We start from the raw sequence: 17,467 nt of genomic DNA on the forward strand, positions 1-17,467 counted from the left end.
TTTATCCTCTTCAAAACCCATATGTTTGTTCTTTTGGCAGTCCATGGGATAGTCTGTTCTCTTCTCCAACATCATAGTTCAAAAGTATCTGTTTTTCTTCTGTCATCCTTCATTGTCCAATTCTCAATAGCATATCAAGTGATTGAAAAGACCAAATGAGTCCTACCTTAGGCCTCAGGTCCCTGACTGTAGACTTTCTCAGTGTAATACATCTGATCTCGTGCCTACTGATAACAAGTGTATTGATTGTGGATCCAAGTAAAATGAGTTGTTGACAGTTTCAGTCTTTTCTCCATTTATCATGATGTTGCCTACAGGCTGGCCCAGTGGTTAGAAATTTTGTTTTCTTGATGTTGAGATACAATCCACAGTGAAAGCTGTAGTCTTTGATCTGCAGGAAATGCTTCAAGTCTTCTTCACTTTCAGCAAGAAAGGTGTGTCATCAGCATACAAAAGGTTATTGGTGAGTCTTCCTCCAATCCTGATGCCACATTCTTCTTCATAGAGTCCAGCTTCTTGAGTAATTTGCTCAAAGAATTGAACAAATTATTCAAGAACACATTTTAAAAGGACATTTAAAGAATGCATTTAAAAAGGACAGACAAAGCAACTTAATGATTGACTTATAAAAGCTATTATAGTAGTTTGTGATTAGTAAAAAGACTACATTTAACAATGCATTTAACCAACATTTGAAGCATTAGTAATCATAATACATTAACCAATTTTTAAAAAAACAGATTATTTCACAGAAGCATAGATACAGGACAGACCAGGCATTTCACAGAAGCAACACCAACAACAAAGCACCACTTAAAATGAAGTCCATATAGCACAGGTTGTAACTTAATAATAAGAAAAAAATACATGTACATAGCTGGGAGAATGGATAAATAACTGTGATATACCACATAATAGAATACTACATATATCTGGAGCTCGGTGGTCTAGTAGCAAGAAGCAGCACTGCAATCTCAAAAAGAGTTTGAGGCCACCAGTTGCTCCACAGGAGAAAAATAGGCAATCAACTCCCATGCGACTGCCTTTGAAAATGCACTGGAAAGTCACCTATGGGTTACTTCTGACAACAACAGTAACATATATCTATATACAAAAACAATTAAGATGCTTACAATGCTACTAAAAACAAATAAATGAACAAACAAAAAACCTGCAGTTTGCAGAAAACAGAATTCAATAAATTAAACTTTTAATAAGCAAAAAGGAGGCTAAGAATTTTGTGTAAAGAGATATTCAAGTTCAGTAAGCTTACTTTTGGAAAGCAAAAAAACCCAAACCATCTATCAACCTAAAATTCTGGAGAAAGTTTCTGGAGGGAAAGCTAGATAGGAAGGAACACAAGGTAGCCTCACCATTAATGGCAATATCCTAGTGTTTAAGTAGTTTTGTGAGTTATTTTTGGAGTATGCTTCATATTCTCCATAGTAAACCTAAACTCATTGTTGCTGAGTCAGAATAGATCCAGAGCTGACCATCCAGTAGTTTTTCAGGAGGCTATGAATCACACAAGAGGATATTTCTATATAAGCCATGATCATTCTATTTTGTTATATAATTATCTTTTAAAGAAGGCTCTAATCATCATGCTTGGAAGCATTGAATGACCTCGTAACTGGGGTAATGAGGGTATGTGTGTCAGAAACAGTGAGATTGGCTCAGGATAGAGTAGGGTTCAGCGATACCATGCATAGTGTCACTATGGGTCATAGTTGACCCGACAGCACATAACTACAACAATAAAATACTCATATTCCACTATTATATAAGTTCCTTCTTTCATTTAAGATGCATTTTTGTAGTGTGATTTCCTTTTAAACTCCATCAAAACATGACAGAATAGATTGGTACTAAATTTTTAATGCAATTTATATCAATACACTACATATTCATTACCAAACAGCATATATAAGATATATATACTTACATCATATTGATATATAGCAATAAACTAAATATCATAACTCACCTAAAGTAAGCCTATGGAGCAAACAGCAACTGACTTCCTGAAGTTTTTCATTAGCAGGAAAGGCTTTCATAGCTTCTACTACAATATTATAACACCGTACATTGCCACTCATGAGGACTTCAACATTATTGCCTAAATAACAAAGAAAGCATAATTATCAGTAAAGTTGTAGTTTTCTCCTACCAAATATACATGCAAAGATATGTACATATAGATTAAAATACATGGCAGCATAATGGATATTTTTACACTTTTGAAAGATCATGTTCTATCAGATAGAATGAAAATACTATGTAGCTCATTACCAATATAATGGGACTTAATATTTCTGGGGAAATGTCTTTCTTTTCATTTCTTGGCATAAAAATTTAAGAGAAAGTGCAGAGTGCTAGTAAGTACATGTAAAAATGGAATGACTTGACCATAAGTTTAAAATAAATAAATTTGTAAATCTATTTCCTAATGATGTGCCACTCATTTACCCATTTGATAACTATTTTTTAGTGTTCCTTTTCCTTGAACTGAATGAAGACTATAGCCAGGCTCAGGAGCACCTTAGTTTCCAGCTTTACGTCATTGCTCTTCAAGTAATCTTGAGAGATCCCTCACAGCTTTCTGCCAAGATATGTCAACAGAGAACTTTCAGATGTGCAGGTTGGATTTAGAAGAGGTCGTGGTACTAGGGATATTATAGCTAATGTTAGATGGATCTTGGCAGAAAGCAAAGAATACCGGAGGAATGCCTAACTGAGCTTCATTGACTATGCAAAGGCTTTTGACTGAGTGGATCACAACAAGCTGTGGCTGACTCTGAGAAGAATGGGAATCTCAGAACATCTGATTGTGCTAATGCAAGACCTATACTTGGACCAAAAGGCAGTCGTCAGAACAGAGCAAGGAGACAACATGGTGCAAAATCAAGAAGGGGGTCTGTCAAGGATGTATTCTGTCTCCATACCTTTTCAATCTGTATGCAGAACAGATCATCTGAGATGCTGGGCTGTACAAGGAGGAATGAGGCATCAGGATTGGTGGAAGAGTCATCAATAACCTGTGTTATGCAGATGACACAACCCTCCTTGCTGAAACTGAGAAGGACCTGAAGTGCTTGCTGCAGAAGGTCAAGGACTGCAGCCTCCTATAAGGATTGAGGCTCAACATCAAGAAAACAAAGATTCTCATCACTGGGCCAATTGGCAGCATCAGTATGGATGGTGAAGAGACTGAGATAGTTAACAGTTTTAGTTTGCCTGGCTCCACAGTCAACACTCTTGGTATCAGCAGCCAGGAAATCAAGAGATGAATTGCATTGGGAAAGTCAGCTGTGAAGGACCTCTCAAGAGTACTGAAGAGCAACAACGTCAGGCTGGAAACTAAGGTGCGCCTGATCCCGGCTATAGTTTTTGCAGTTACATGCTATGCATCAGAGAGCTGGACAGTGACTAGGGATGATAGAAAGAGAATTGATGTCTTTGAGCTGTGGTGCTGGAGAATAGTGTTGAATATACCATGGAGAAGGTGAAGCCGGAATGCTCCTTGGCGTCATGGATTCTGAAGTTTTGTGAGACATACATTGGGCATGTTGTAAGGAGGGACTGGTCTTTGGAGAGGGACATCATGTTTGGCAGAGTGGAGGGGAAGTGAAGGAGAGGAAGACCTTTGATGAGATGGATCGATTCTGCGACTGGAGTGGTGAGAATGCATGCATTTGAGATGGCTAGGTTTGAACAGGATAGAACGGCATTTAGAGCTCTTGTACATAGGGTCGCTATGAGTGGCAAGTGACTTGATGACACTTAACAACAACATCCCTAGTACCCTGACCTCTTCTAAATTCAGCCTGCACATCTGGCAATTCTCTGTTGACATATTGTTCCCAACGTACACATTATGTTTTATAAAATTAATCACCATTAATCTACGCCTATTTGTGATGCTTACTGGATCATTCTGTATTTTGTCCATAGCATCCTTCAGTATTGCAATTAAGATTTGTATTTGTTTTCAGTTATTTTAGCGTGAGAAATGCCATGTGAGTTTTCCTTTTTTGCTTTTCCTAACTTTTTGCACATTCTTTCATAATACTTTTGTCTTCTTCTTCTAACCTTTGAAACCTTTTGTCCGTCTCTTTAAATCAGCTATGATCTATTTCCTGCTCATTCCAAATAGGTGACAGGAAAACAGAGTAGGCGGTAGAAGAATCATGTTTCCTGCAGGCTCTGGGACAGACAGGGAGGAGGAACGCTGATGTGGAGGGATGAGGTATAAAATGAAAATATATGACTAAGTGACAAACACATGGGAAAAGGAAATAAAAGTGAAAAAAATTATCGTCTGGGAAAATCAGTTAAGGAATAAAGAGACTAATCATGAATTCATACAGAGAAAACAAATTTATATTTCTGATTGAAACACTGAATATTCTATTAAAAAAAGCTTTCTTCAAAAACATTTTTCCTTTCTTCTTCAACACAGCTATCTTAACAATCTTTCCCTGAAAAATCTATAATGTTTAATTTTATCAAGATATACTGAACGTCAAGACAATTAACTTGCTTTTACTCAGAAAATCAGACAAGACTTCCCATAAAACTGAAAGGCAAAAGTCTTTCAATTTAATCACTGTTTAAAACTTGATTTTGGGGGTTTTAGTTGTTATATTTTTAGAGTTTTGCATGATGAATCAACACATTTTTACTAGAGTTATGCCACATGTGGGCAGATAACAATGAATTCAAAAAAGCCAACTCAATTTATATGCAAGCATATGTAACTATAGCCAGAGGAAAATAAATTGGAGAATATATTTGGTTAGTTAGCAATGGTTTATTCAGAAAAATGTAAATGTTTGTCTATTTTCTATTTGTCTAATTGTTGTTCATTTCTACCTACTTTTAAGTAATTAATTTCCTGTAAATATGAACATGTGACTTTATAAAATCACAAAGGAAAGACATACTGTCACAAGAGTATTGTATTTTGACCAGAAGCACTGATACCCATAAGACTTAAACTGGAGCCATATACAAATATCACATGCAATATATAGTATACTCTATATGCATAAATTGTGTATTATGCTGCAATACTACTATCAGATCAATTATGTTCCCTAAAACATATGTTGAAGCCAATCAGTGGCACCTGTAAAACTGACTATATTTGGATAAAGGATCTTTGCAGAGTGAATTAAGGTAAATTGAAGTTATATTGGATTAGAGTGGCATGTAACAAGTACTGTTCTAGGAGACTGAGGGCAGGGTGGATTAAAAGTTCAGCTACTGCATTGAAAAACAAGGAACTCATGAAATATTATTCAAAATGGGTGACCCTGCAGGACATTATGCTGAGTGAAGTATCTCAGTCACAATAGGACAAGTACTACCTTGTGCCACTGTTGTAAAGCGGGACTGACATCGGGGTTGGGAGGAGACTGAGCAAGATGGCATAAATAATGTATACTGCATTGTAACAGACGAGGGAGAGAACTGTTTAAAAGGGATATGAGATTAGGTATTATTGTCATGACAGAAGTCCAGAACGAAGGCTGAATAGTGGAGTGAACGTGGGGGGTGGGATTGTATAACAATGAAAGAATTTTTCTTTCACTTTTCAAAGAGGTAAGTGAACTGGGAGGGGAGGGGGGACAGGGAGAAAAGTGTAACAATGGATTAATGGAAATTCAAAGTCTCTGTAAATTTTCATTAAAATTAGTAATAAGAAGAATTTTAAAAAAGTTCAGCTATTAATCAGAAGATTGATAGTTTTAGCCCATTAACTGTTCCATGGGAGAAAGATGAGGCAGTCGACTCTTTTAAGATTCACAGACTATAAGGCCCAATGGGGCAGTGTATAAGTCACACTGAATTAGAACTGACAAAGTGGTTTTTTTTGTTTACTTTCCTATGCTCTTCATATTATTTACTTCTTCATCCTAATGAGAATATATAAAGAAGAATGTGGCCATCAGGATTGGAGGATGACTCATCAACAACCTGCATTATTCAGATGGCACAAACTGATTTGCAAAAAGTGCAGAGGATTTGAAACACATACTGAATATGAAGAAAAACTACAGCTTTCCATATGGACTGCATCTCAACATCAAGAAAATAAAAACCCTCCTCATTAGACCAATGGGCTATGTCATGATAAATGAAGAAAAGATTGAAACTGTCAAAAGATTTCCTTTACTATATCCACAAATCAACCTCCATGGTAACAGCAGTCAAAAAAATTATATACTGGGGAAAGTCTGTGAAAAACTTTTTTAAAGGGTTAAAGAGCAAGGATATCAGTTTAAAGACCAAGGTGTGTCTGATGCAAGCCACGGTATTTTCAATAGCTTCTTATGTATTGAAAGTTGGGCAATGATAAGGAAAATTGAAGGAAAAGTGATTCCTTTAAATTTTAGTGTAGTAGAGTATTGAATATACCATGGGCTGCCAAAAGAAGAAACATATTCGACTTGGAGGAAATGCAGCTAAAGTGCTCCTTGGAGGTAAGAGTGGTGAAACTTCATCTCATATGCCTTGGGTGTGTTGTCAGCTGGGTCCAGTGCATCGGAAAAGATATCATGCTGGGAAAGGGAGGTCAGTGAGAGAAAGGAAAGCCGTCACTGAGAAGGACTCACAATAACTGCAACAATGGGCTAGAGCATTAAAGGATGCCATGAGTGATGTCACAGGCTAGGACAAATTTCCAAGCCGGCTTCATAGGGTTCATGAGTTGTGGTGGATTTAATGGCATCCAAAAATAATCTTGACAACTTGACATGTGTGAAGATTAAAATATTACTGTTGTTGCTGTTAACTGTCATCGGGTTGTATCTAACTCATGGGGACCCTGTCTGTGCATGGCAGAACTGCTCCATATGTTTCCCAAGGCCATGAAACAGATTCCCAGATATCTCTCCCAAAGCATCTCTGGGTAGTGTTGAGCCATCAAACTCTCATCAAGCAGTCAAGTGCTTATCTGTTTACACCAGGTAAGGAGGCCAAGTAGTTAATATAACGAGATTATGCATCATATATTGTTTACAAACCCAAACTGCTATTGCATGTAATATAAAAAATTAAATTATGCTGCAAAAAAATAGTGATTTAAGACATTATTTTCTCCCATTAACAATCTCTGGTATTATACATAGTAATTTGTTTCCCTTTATGTACAGTAAACCTGTGAATGCCAGAGCCTGTGTAAAGCAGAAATTTGTAAAAAAATTACAATTCATATATAATGATATTATTATAATTATACAGAGATATAGGCTACTTACAAGGAATTGCTAAAGAATGTAAACAGTGAAGTACATGAAGCACAATTTCCTCCTCATCTTTAAAATTTTTTAGTGCACTCAGCAACACCATATAATCCTTATTCTCAATAAATTCAGTTAGTTGCTCCTCCGAAACTAAAAAGGAGAGACAAAATATTAAGTATGCTTGAAAATGATATGAAACTTTATTAATTACTCACAAATATTCACAGTAATTGTGACAACACAAAAATCTCAATATATAATTAAAAACGTATTTTAGGAAAAGTCCTCAGGATTTGTGTAATGCCAAAACACAGGCGCACACAAAACTACTAGAATGAAAATCATCATGTCACACACCCAAGGTTAGTTCGTACCACAGCTACCTCATGTGACAGACTAGAACCACGTCAATCGATTTTCTCAGCTATGTAGTCTCCATGAAAGCAGATCAGCATCTCTTTGTCCCACAGAGCTACTGGGTTGCAGTGGATTTGACAGCATTTAACAACAACAACAACAATCTTTAAAACAGACTATGAGGTATCTTCTCCAAGGAGCCCCTAATTAATTTGAACTGCTGACTTTATGGATAGCAGCTGGGCACTTAACTCTCCCAGGTTCCTCCTAGACAGTATTTGACATTCGAGAAGGTTGCTCATCAAATATATTTCAACGACATAAATTTGGGAAATTCTAGAGAAAATAGAACAGTCATTATAAGGGTTTCAGAAAGGAAAGGAACAATTACTATAATTAAAAGGAAAATGCATATAAGTAAACAGTAAAGAGCAGCCCAGCTAACTTGAATTATCAACTCAAAAGTCATGAACTTCGTAAATGACTAGAGGTCATACTTTTAAATCTTCTGTGTTTAATGGTTTTCCAGGGTAAATTACGTTAATTCTCATGATTAAAGCCTTTTTATCAATGCAATGGATTTAATTTGTAGTCATTTAGAGGTAGGAGACTTCACAATCTTGTATAAAACCTGGTTTGTCTAGTCTGAGAATTCCTTAACAAAAATGTTACAAAATGCAGATTTTGTGAGTTTATAATCAACGATATGCATTATTTCTCCTCCTTTTCAACTTAATACCAATCATATCCACATTATATAACATAAAAAGGTTATATATAGTCTACTAATAAATGAAGGTTATCATTAAACTCTCTCATTTTGTGGAACAATTTGCACAAGCATACGTTTAGATTTTGAAAATGAACTTGTGCAGTTGCCTCTAAATCTTGGGGAAACTTCTTCTCCTGGAGAAATCAGAAATTCTCTGCCCTGCACTCATCACCTGCATAAATACTTTAAGCCCAATTTATGTTTTCACGGAATATGATTCTTCTTTTTAGCATTTTCTGCACTACCACCACAAATCCTGGAAGGTGCCTACAAAATACTGGTGAAAAAGTGACATCAATTCTTCTTACACAAACAAGAATCTTAACCTAAAGTGCCATACGGAAGATCTGCAAGAGGCTCTGTCAGAAAGTCAAACTTCAAACTCTTATTTAAAAGCTTTGTTGCAAGAAAGAACAATTAAAGAAGATAGGCTGAAGGACAACCAGTCTCTACTCACAGTAATCTTCTTCATTACTACTAATCATCAGAGAGCTGGGCACCAGGTGCACTCTGCTCTGACTCTTGAAGGAGCTCATTTCACTGCAATGTACTTTGTGTTCCTTGTAAGATGGATGTACTTTATCATCTCATCCAGGGAACCCCTAGGAAGGATTGTCTTAAATATCACATGAGACCACTTGCCTTAAAACATTTAGGTTTTATCTCAAACTTTGTAATCAATGATGGCTTATTTGTGTGTGTGTGTGTGTGTGTGTGTGTGTGTGTGTGTGTGTAATAGGAAGCTCAGAGGCTGGTTGACCACATAGTAAGTGTATAAAACTATAGTACCAAATTTACCCTACCTTCACTGGTTTTCTTTCTCTCATCCATTATTTCCTAAACATACTGTGACTTTTTATAAACTGTTTAAGGAGCTTTGTAGGCACAAAAGTTAAGTGGTTGACTGCTATCCAGAAGGTTGATAATTTGAGCCAAACAGCTCCTAAGGAAATAGATCTAATGATTTTCTCCAGTAAAGATTACAGCCTAAAAAGCACCATGTAGTAATTCTATTCTACCATATGGTGTTACCATGAGTGAAAGGCACCTAACAGTAACAGTAACGTGTTCTAAGTCTCCTTAAAATAAGACAGTGATTAGAATATTATGAGGTGATCTAGCCTATTCATCAAAGATCACAAAGCTGGTAATGAGCCAGGGGATCTTCCCTTCTGTTGTACCTAAATTCACCAGGTGTCTGGGCTGACTCAACGGCAACTAACACCTTTCCATTACTAGTGCTGCTGCAAACTAGAGGGGGAACTAACAGAAATACATGTCTCCTATAAATCATCTATCCTAAGCCTCTGCCATGATTAGCTGTTACAGGAACATAAAGGAGGTTCTCAAAAAACACTGGTGACTGTACTACACTGTAACTAGCAAAGTACTCCTTGCATAAGTAATTTTTTTGGGTCTCCACTTCCTTATCAAGCTAGAAAGACTAAATCAAGGTTCTAACCAATCAACCCTGCAATTACAGAACCTGTATCAATGCATAAAATCTCTAACAATGACTCAACTACTAAACCCAAACTTGATCTGTGCGTGGTTTCACAGTTCTTATTTAATCTTACTTCTCACATATTTAACTTGCAATGTGACACATGCCTTGTTAGGCAATGGAAGAAAATCTACTACAATTACAAGATATATAAACCATGAATGAAATCCTCTCTACCATAACAAATACTATTTTTTAATTCATTCATTAATTTAAATTTATTTTAATTAATTCATTAGTTACCTTTGACAAGCAATACTTTCCCCCCCTCCCTTTACATTTTTAATTGTGATTTTAGCATAAGTTTACAGAAAGGTTGGGTTTTCATTCATTCATTGTTGCACATTTTCCTACCTCCTCCTGTGTTGAACATTTGCCTCCCTTCCCCATCTTCTCCCATTCCCAGTCCATTTTGTAATGAGTCTCTTGTTCCAGATTTCTGTCATACATATAACGCCTTTTCATACATTCTTTTCAGACAGTCCTTCCCCACATCTGTTCCAGTGTAGTGTTCATTATCTATCCATCTTTGCCTGTTCTCTCCCTAACCCCCCATATCAGTTCTATTTTATAGCAGTGGTGTTATGCAGTATTTGTCCTTTTGTGACTAAGAGCATTCACTCAGCATAATATCTTCCAGGCTCACTCATGTTGTGTAGTGTTTTACGAGTTCGTTGTTTTTCAATGCTGTGTAATATTCCTTTGTGTGAATGCATCAGAATTTTTCTATCCTTTACTTTATTGATGGACAGTTGAGCTGCTTTCACCTCTTTGCTATTGTGCAGAGTGCAACAGTAAACATGAATGTGCATACATCTATTTGCATCGTGGCTTTGGTTTCTTTAGGGAACACTATAAGTAGTGAGATAGAGATAGCTAGGTCAAATGGTATTTCTATTTCCAACTTTTTTTAAAAGTGCCAGACCACCTTCCACCATGATGGCATCAATTTACCTTCCCACTAATAAGAGTTCCAATTTTTCTACAACCTTGGGAGTATTTGTTGTTTATTGTCCTGCTTAATTTCATTATTATTACTGGGGTAAGATGATATCTTATAGTTGTTTTTATTTGCATTTCTCTGATAGCTAGGGATTTTGAACATTTCTTCATGTCTTTGTTGACAGGAGAGAATAAAATAGATGGCCTACCTAGAAAAAAATAGGTCTGTCTTGGAGAGGGTCTTTCTTGGAGAAATGAAGTTTCTCCTTGGAGGCTAGAAGCTCTGTCTCACACGTGCCAGGAGGGACCAATCTTTGGATAAAGACATCAAGCTCAGAAGGAGGGGAGGGACAGAGCAGGAGAAGAAGACCCCAGATGTGATAGATTGATAAAGTAACTATGAAAATGGGGGTAGGTGTGTTGGAGACACTGAGACTGGTTCAGGACAGGCCAGGCTTCTGAGCTATTGTACATAAGGTCGTTATGAGTTGCAAGCAACTGATGGCACATACAACAACAACAACAGCAAAAAGATCTCCTAAAAATCAAATCCCCCTGAATAAGCAGAATACTTCTGAGAAACAAAAGTGAAGTGAGAGTCATAGCACTCCCTGTACTCAAAATCTACTATACAGCAGCAAAATAGCATGGTACTGGTATAATGACAGACACATAGACCAATGGAACAGAATTGAGAGCCCAGAAGTGGACCTAGCTACAGACACCCAAGCATTGAGGACTCTCCTTCATAGGGTTGCTATGAGTCGCCTGCGACTCGAAGGCACTTAACAACAATAACATCAACATAGAGAGCTCAGCTGGTCCAGTGGACAGAGGCAATGCTACCAAGCCAAAGGTAGGTGATTTTTAATCTGCGGCCCTCGGTCTGTCTTTTCATTGTTTTTGTTCAGACATTCCTCTAGATCATATAGCCCTGGTGTACAAGTTGCCGTACAGTGGTAATTGTGGTTGCTGTGAGGCTGAACACTGTGACACTGATGTGTCAAATGCATTAATGGCTGGTTACCCAATGCAGACAGAGAGTGGGGTGGAGCTCCCCAATTAAAACAAGCTTGGAAGCAGGAGGGACATCCACTTCCATAATAGCTTGCCTCTGGAAACCCTATGAAACTGGAGAAAGAATGACAGACTCCCAAGAGTTGAGGACTCTCCTTCATAGGGTCGCTATGAGTCGCCTGTAACTCGAAGGCATTTAACAACAACAACCACCACTAGCTACGGTCAACCGATATTCAATGAGGGCGTAAAACCTGTCAAATGGGGAACTAACAACCTCTTAAACTAGTAACACTGGCAAAACTAGACTGTTACCTACAGAAAGTTGAAACAGGACTGATATCTCACACCATTCACAAAAATCAACTCAAGATGAATCAGAAACCTGGGAATAAAGCCCAAAATCCTAAAGTTCATAAGGAACAAATTGGGATCAAGCTTAGAAGGCCTAGTCTACAATATAAAGAGACTGCCAAATACATCCAAAAATGCATACTCTGAAGTGGATAAAATTGATTAATAGGACCTTCTAAAGATTAAATCACTGTGTACATTAAAAACTTTTGCCAAGAGTGTGAAAAGAAAACTTATCAACTGGGAACAAACATTTGACAACACTATCTCAGACAAGAGTCTCATAACAAAAGTTTAAAGAATACTCCTGGGCCTCCAAAAGAAAACGTCTGATAATCCAATTACAAAATGGGCAAATGGCATGAAAAGAATTTTCATACAGGAAGATATTTAAATGGCCAACAGACACATGAAGAAATGCTCCAAATCATTGGCAATAAGGGAGATGCAAATCAAAACCACAATGAGATACCATCTCACTCCAGAAACAATAGCAAAGTTTAACAGGACAACAAGCAATAAATATTAGAGAGGATGTGGCAAGAGAGGAACTATTGTTCATTGTTGGTGGGTTTGTAAAATGGTTCAAATACTATGGAAGGTAGCTTGGTGCTTCCTCAAAAGAGCTGAACATAGAAATTTTATATGATCTAGCTACCCCATTGCTTGGAATATACCCTGAGAAAATGGGAACTGAGGCACAAATGGAGATTTGGAACACCAATGCTCACAACAGCATTTGTCACCATCACAAGAAAATGAATACAGCCCAGATTTCCAATCACAATCGAAGAGATTGAGAAATTATAGTACATTCACCCAATGGAACAATTCAAAGCACACAGGAGTAACGACTTTGTAAATTACTACCCCTTGGAGGGACTGGAGAGCATTATACTGAGAGAACTAACTCAGTTTCATAAGAACGAACATTTCATAAAACCATTAGTGTAAAATGTATGAGGATCCAAGTAGGGGAGGGTAGATGCAGAGGGGTTAAGATGGGTGGGGGGAGGGGGGTAATCATAGGATTGTACAATTTGATAGGGTGGTGGTGAAGGAAATGGGAAAAAATCCAGAGTGAAAACCAGTGCATTCGAACGTTGTAAATACACCAGTTTAAATAAAACACACACACACACAAAATTGGTCACTCTTGATAACATGCCCAAAGGGGGAAAAAACCAACAAATAAAAAACCTACTCCAACAGGGTAAAAAAAAAAACCAAAACTTAACGATTGGGGAAAAATATTTGGCAATGACTTATAAGGGACTCAGATCTAAAATTTATAGAATACTCTATCACTTCAACAAAAAAAGGTAAACAATCCAATTGCAAAATGGGCACAAGATAGGAAATGACAATTCCTATGTGTCAATAAATTTTAACATTTTAAAATCCCTTTTTATTATAATTATGTTTCACTTTTCCTATTAGAAATCCTTTCTTTTTATACAAACAAGGAATTTCCAATTTGTAAATACCTCTTTCGAAGAGTACGTGTAAAGCTTTGCATCCAAGTTTTTGGACCTCGTCATTGGCTGGAAATTTATGCATGGCATCAAAAACTAACAAGAAAATATCACTTTCTTCATCCAGTATGAGCAAAGTGATTTTACCTATATTGAAGAGAAAAATAGATGATAAATAAATACATGCTTCAACATTTAATGTGTTAATTTTCACATGGAGGCCATGAATGGTTTATTTTTATTATTTTTCTCATTAACCACGAAATTAGCTCCAGATGTTAGGCCTGTTAAACTAGCAATCTTTATAAATTGGATGAATTTACAGTTCACTTTACTATAACATTATTATTCTCAATCAATCTCAAACCTATATAACTTACTCTGGAACATATTTCTATTTATTTTTCAGAAACTGCTTTTTGAAATTTTTTTTTGCAGGGGGCAGTGGTGTTCAGGCAATCTCCTCCTGTGCAACTACTGAACTGCTGGAAGGTCAGCTATAGTTTGGTTCCAACTCAATGGCACTCAACAACAACAACCTTAGTCAAAGATAGAAAAAAGACGCAGCCAAAGAGAGGAAGACCGTCAACCAGATAGATTAGCACAGTGACTGCAGCAATCAGCTCCAGTATATAAGAGATTTAAGGATGGTACAAGATAGGTCAGGACTCAGATCTGCTGTTCATAGAGTCACTATAAGTCATACTCAACAGCATCTAAAAACAATCAAAAATACATATTATCTAATTGATATTTTAATGAAAGTTTATAGAGAACTTGGATTTCCATTCATTCATTGTTGCACATTTTCATCCCTGCCAACCCCACCCCCAGTTAATTTTTCTCTTTGAAAGAAAAAAAGAATTCTTTCATTGTTGTACAATTCCCCATCCCTACCCTAGTCCGCTTTACTATGCAGCTCTTATTTTGGACTGTTGTTATACAAATAATACCTAATCATATATTCCTTTTAAGCAGTTCTTTTCCTCATCTTATTCAATGCAGTCTACATTATTTATGCCCTCTTTTCTTAGTTTTCCCCCATTCCCAATATCAGTCCTGTTTTATAACAGTGGCATTATGCAGTATTTGTCCTTTTGTGATTGAGATATTTCATCCCCCTTAATGTCTTCCAGAATAGGTCACCCATTTTGTATAATAATTCATGAGTTTCCTATTTTTCAAGGCAGCGTAGTATTCATTGTGTGAACATACCAGTTTCTCTATCCATTCGTTTGTTGATGGGCACTTTGCTATTGTAAACAAAGCAGCAATAGACATGGGTGTGTGTATATATCTCCTTGGGTGGTAGTTCTGATTTCTTTATGGTATACTCTCAGTAGTGGAATTGCTGGGTCAAATTTCTATTTTCAACTTTCCAAGAATACACCATACTGCCTTCTATAGTGGTGGAACCATTTTACACTCCCACCAAGAATGAATAAGAGTTCCAGTTTCTCCACAACCTCACCAGCATTTGTTGTTTGCCAAAGAGAATTTTTAGAAACCCTCACTGTCATCAAGTCAGAAGTAACTCATCGTTGACCCGTCAGTCAGTTTTCTTGCGCTATAAACTGCACAGGAGAAGACTGATCATCTTTCTCTCACAGGACTTCTGGTAGAAACAAACCACCAAAGGGGAGCCACTTTGGGGTGCGCAGTGCAACTCTCTAGTAAACAGGTCACCAGAACTCACTATAGTCAATTATGACAACATCAAATATTCATTATCAAATAACATACTGACATTTTCAAATTACTCAGCAGAACAACAAAGTCTATTCAACCCTTCCTTTCCTCAATCAACTCATTAATACATGTTTCATGTCTACCTTTTAAAAAATTCCTTTTATGTTTCATCTATTCCCACTGTGTTCAGAATCTCATTGTACATATCATATCTCACCTGGAATGCTAGAACAACTGCTTAAATGTTCTGCTTAAATCAAATATCTACATAATTAATTTACCCCAAATAGTAAAGCACAAATGGGATCAGGTAACTTCATTCCTTATATTTTCTATGGTCTTCTCTAACTCATCCATCTGACAAACAAGACCCTTCATAAGCAGAATGTATTTATTTTATATAACTTATGTCCTTTTATAATCACATCAGCTCCAATAATAATAAACTCATTGCTCCTTGGTAAACACACTCATTAATATCCCTTTACATTTGACTTGGCTGTATCCTCTGCCTGGAATACCTCTGCCTTTTCTACATCAAACATGTTATTGTTGTTGACTGTCATCAAGTTGAACACTATGCATAGCAACTCTATGAACAAAAGACCTAATGTCTTTCTACAATTATCGTTATTTCTCCAAGTTCATAGAGTTTCCATCGGCAAGGGGTTTAGGAAGTGGATGCCTCTCCTGCTTCCAAACCTGTTTTTCTACTGGGAGCTCCACCAAACACTGTCCACACTGGGAAACCATGATGACATTTGACATCCCAATGGCACAAGGTTCAACATCACAGCAAAGCCAAATTACAGAGAACTGACGAAGAATGATGTACAAAGTAGAAGAATGTTCCTCCAAAATATAATACTAGTCTCACGTAGTAGTGGTTAAGTGTCATCAGGTCTAATATGACTCATAGCAACTGTATGAACAAAAACTTGAACTCTATTCTAGAATTAACATATCATCTTTATATTGATGGAGTTTATAGAGTTTCCAGAGTCATCTGGTTTAGGAAGATAATACCACTCCTGCTTCCAAACCTGACTCAATCTGAAAGTTCCTCCAAGCACAGTTCATGATGGGTAACCATTATAGTATTTGACACAACTATGGCAGTGTTCAGCATCACAGCAACTCGAAGTTATTCAGCACAGCACATACACAGACAACTGCTGTACCACTTAGAGATTGTCCATCCTAACATTAAAGACATCCAACAAATGCTATTGACTATGATAACCAACAAAATTAAAATTAAAGAACAGCCCAAATGTCCAACCACAACTGACCGAATGGATTGAGAAACTGTGTTACATCACACAATGGAATACTATGCAGCACTCAGGAGCAACAATTTCCAAAAATACTATATAATTTGGGAGAGGCTGGAGCAATATGCTGTGGGAACTAATGCAGTCCCATAAAGACATATACTACGTAAGATCATTATTATAAAAATAGAAGGCTAAATAGTAAAACATGTTTGGGGAACTTGTGGGGAGGATTGGGGACTGGTAGGGGTGAAACCAAAGGGTTGCACAGATTGGTGGGTGGACGGAGGGGGAGAAGGAAATGAGAAGGACCCAGGTGATAAGATAGGGTAATGATGGACAAGGTTCAAGGGTGATTAATTTTATAAAACATTATGCATAAAAATGATTGTATGAAACATACTGTGAATTAAAAATGGTATGAAACACAATATATATATGAATTTTGCAAGCAAACCAACAAAAAAAATTCAAGAACTAACAAAAATTGTGCCTATTCTATCAATAAAAACACTAGTATCAGAATATAAGGAGCAGTACTAGTTAATCCTTGACGTCAGGCATTGTTTGCAGCACAATACTAGAACATAATTAATTTTTATTAACCACCAAATCATTACCCCCATTTTAGAGTAAAAAAACTGAGGCACAAAAATATTAAATAAGCCACATTGCTAAATAATCATTAGGAAGGAACTGAGATGATTTATTGTTTTGGCAGTTCATATTTATGTTAAAATTCTCCAGGTAAATTTAGCTGTTTTCTATTTACCAATGATGACTTTCTTATGTGTGTTATAATAATTTACCTATTAAATTATAAATATCTTTTA

The 17,467-nt window shown here is 36.7% G+C and overlaps 1 protein-coding gene across 1 annotated transcript in view; it reads right to left on the reverse strand.

The window, feature by feature from the left end:
• LRRK2 (leucine-rich repeat kinase 2) overlaps positions 1-17,467 on the reverse strand; it is a 244,601-nt gene that overhangs the window by 196,385 nt on the left and 30,749 nt on the right. The window contains exons 5-7 of the mRNA XM_006888199.1: positions 13,684-13,818; positions 7,266-7,400; positions 1,988-2,119 (exon numbers count right to left, since the gene is read on the reverse strand). Of these exons, the coding sequence (XP_006888261.1) occupies positions 1,988-2,119; positions 7,266-7,400; positions 13,684-13,818 (402 nt within the window). The remainder of the gene's footprint in view (positions 1-1,987; positions 2,120-7,265; positions 7,401-13,683; positions 13,819-17,467) is intronic.

Source organism: Elephantulus edwardii, unplaced genomic scaffold (assembly GCF_000299155.1).
Source record: "Elephantulus edwardii isolate Elephantulus edwardi_28Jun2011 unplaced genomic scaffold, EleEdw1.0 scaffold00065, whole genome shotgun sequence".
In the NCBI taxonomy this organism is placed as follows: Eukaryota; Metazoa; Chordata; class Mammalia; order Macroscelidea; family Macroscelididae; genus Elephantulus; species Elephantulus edwardii.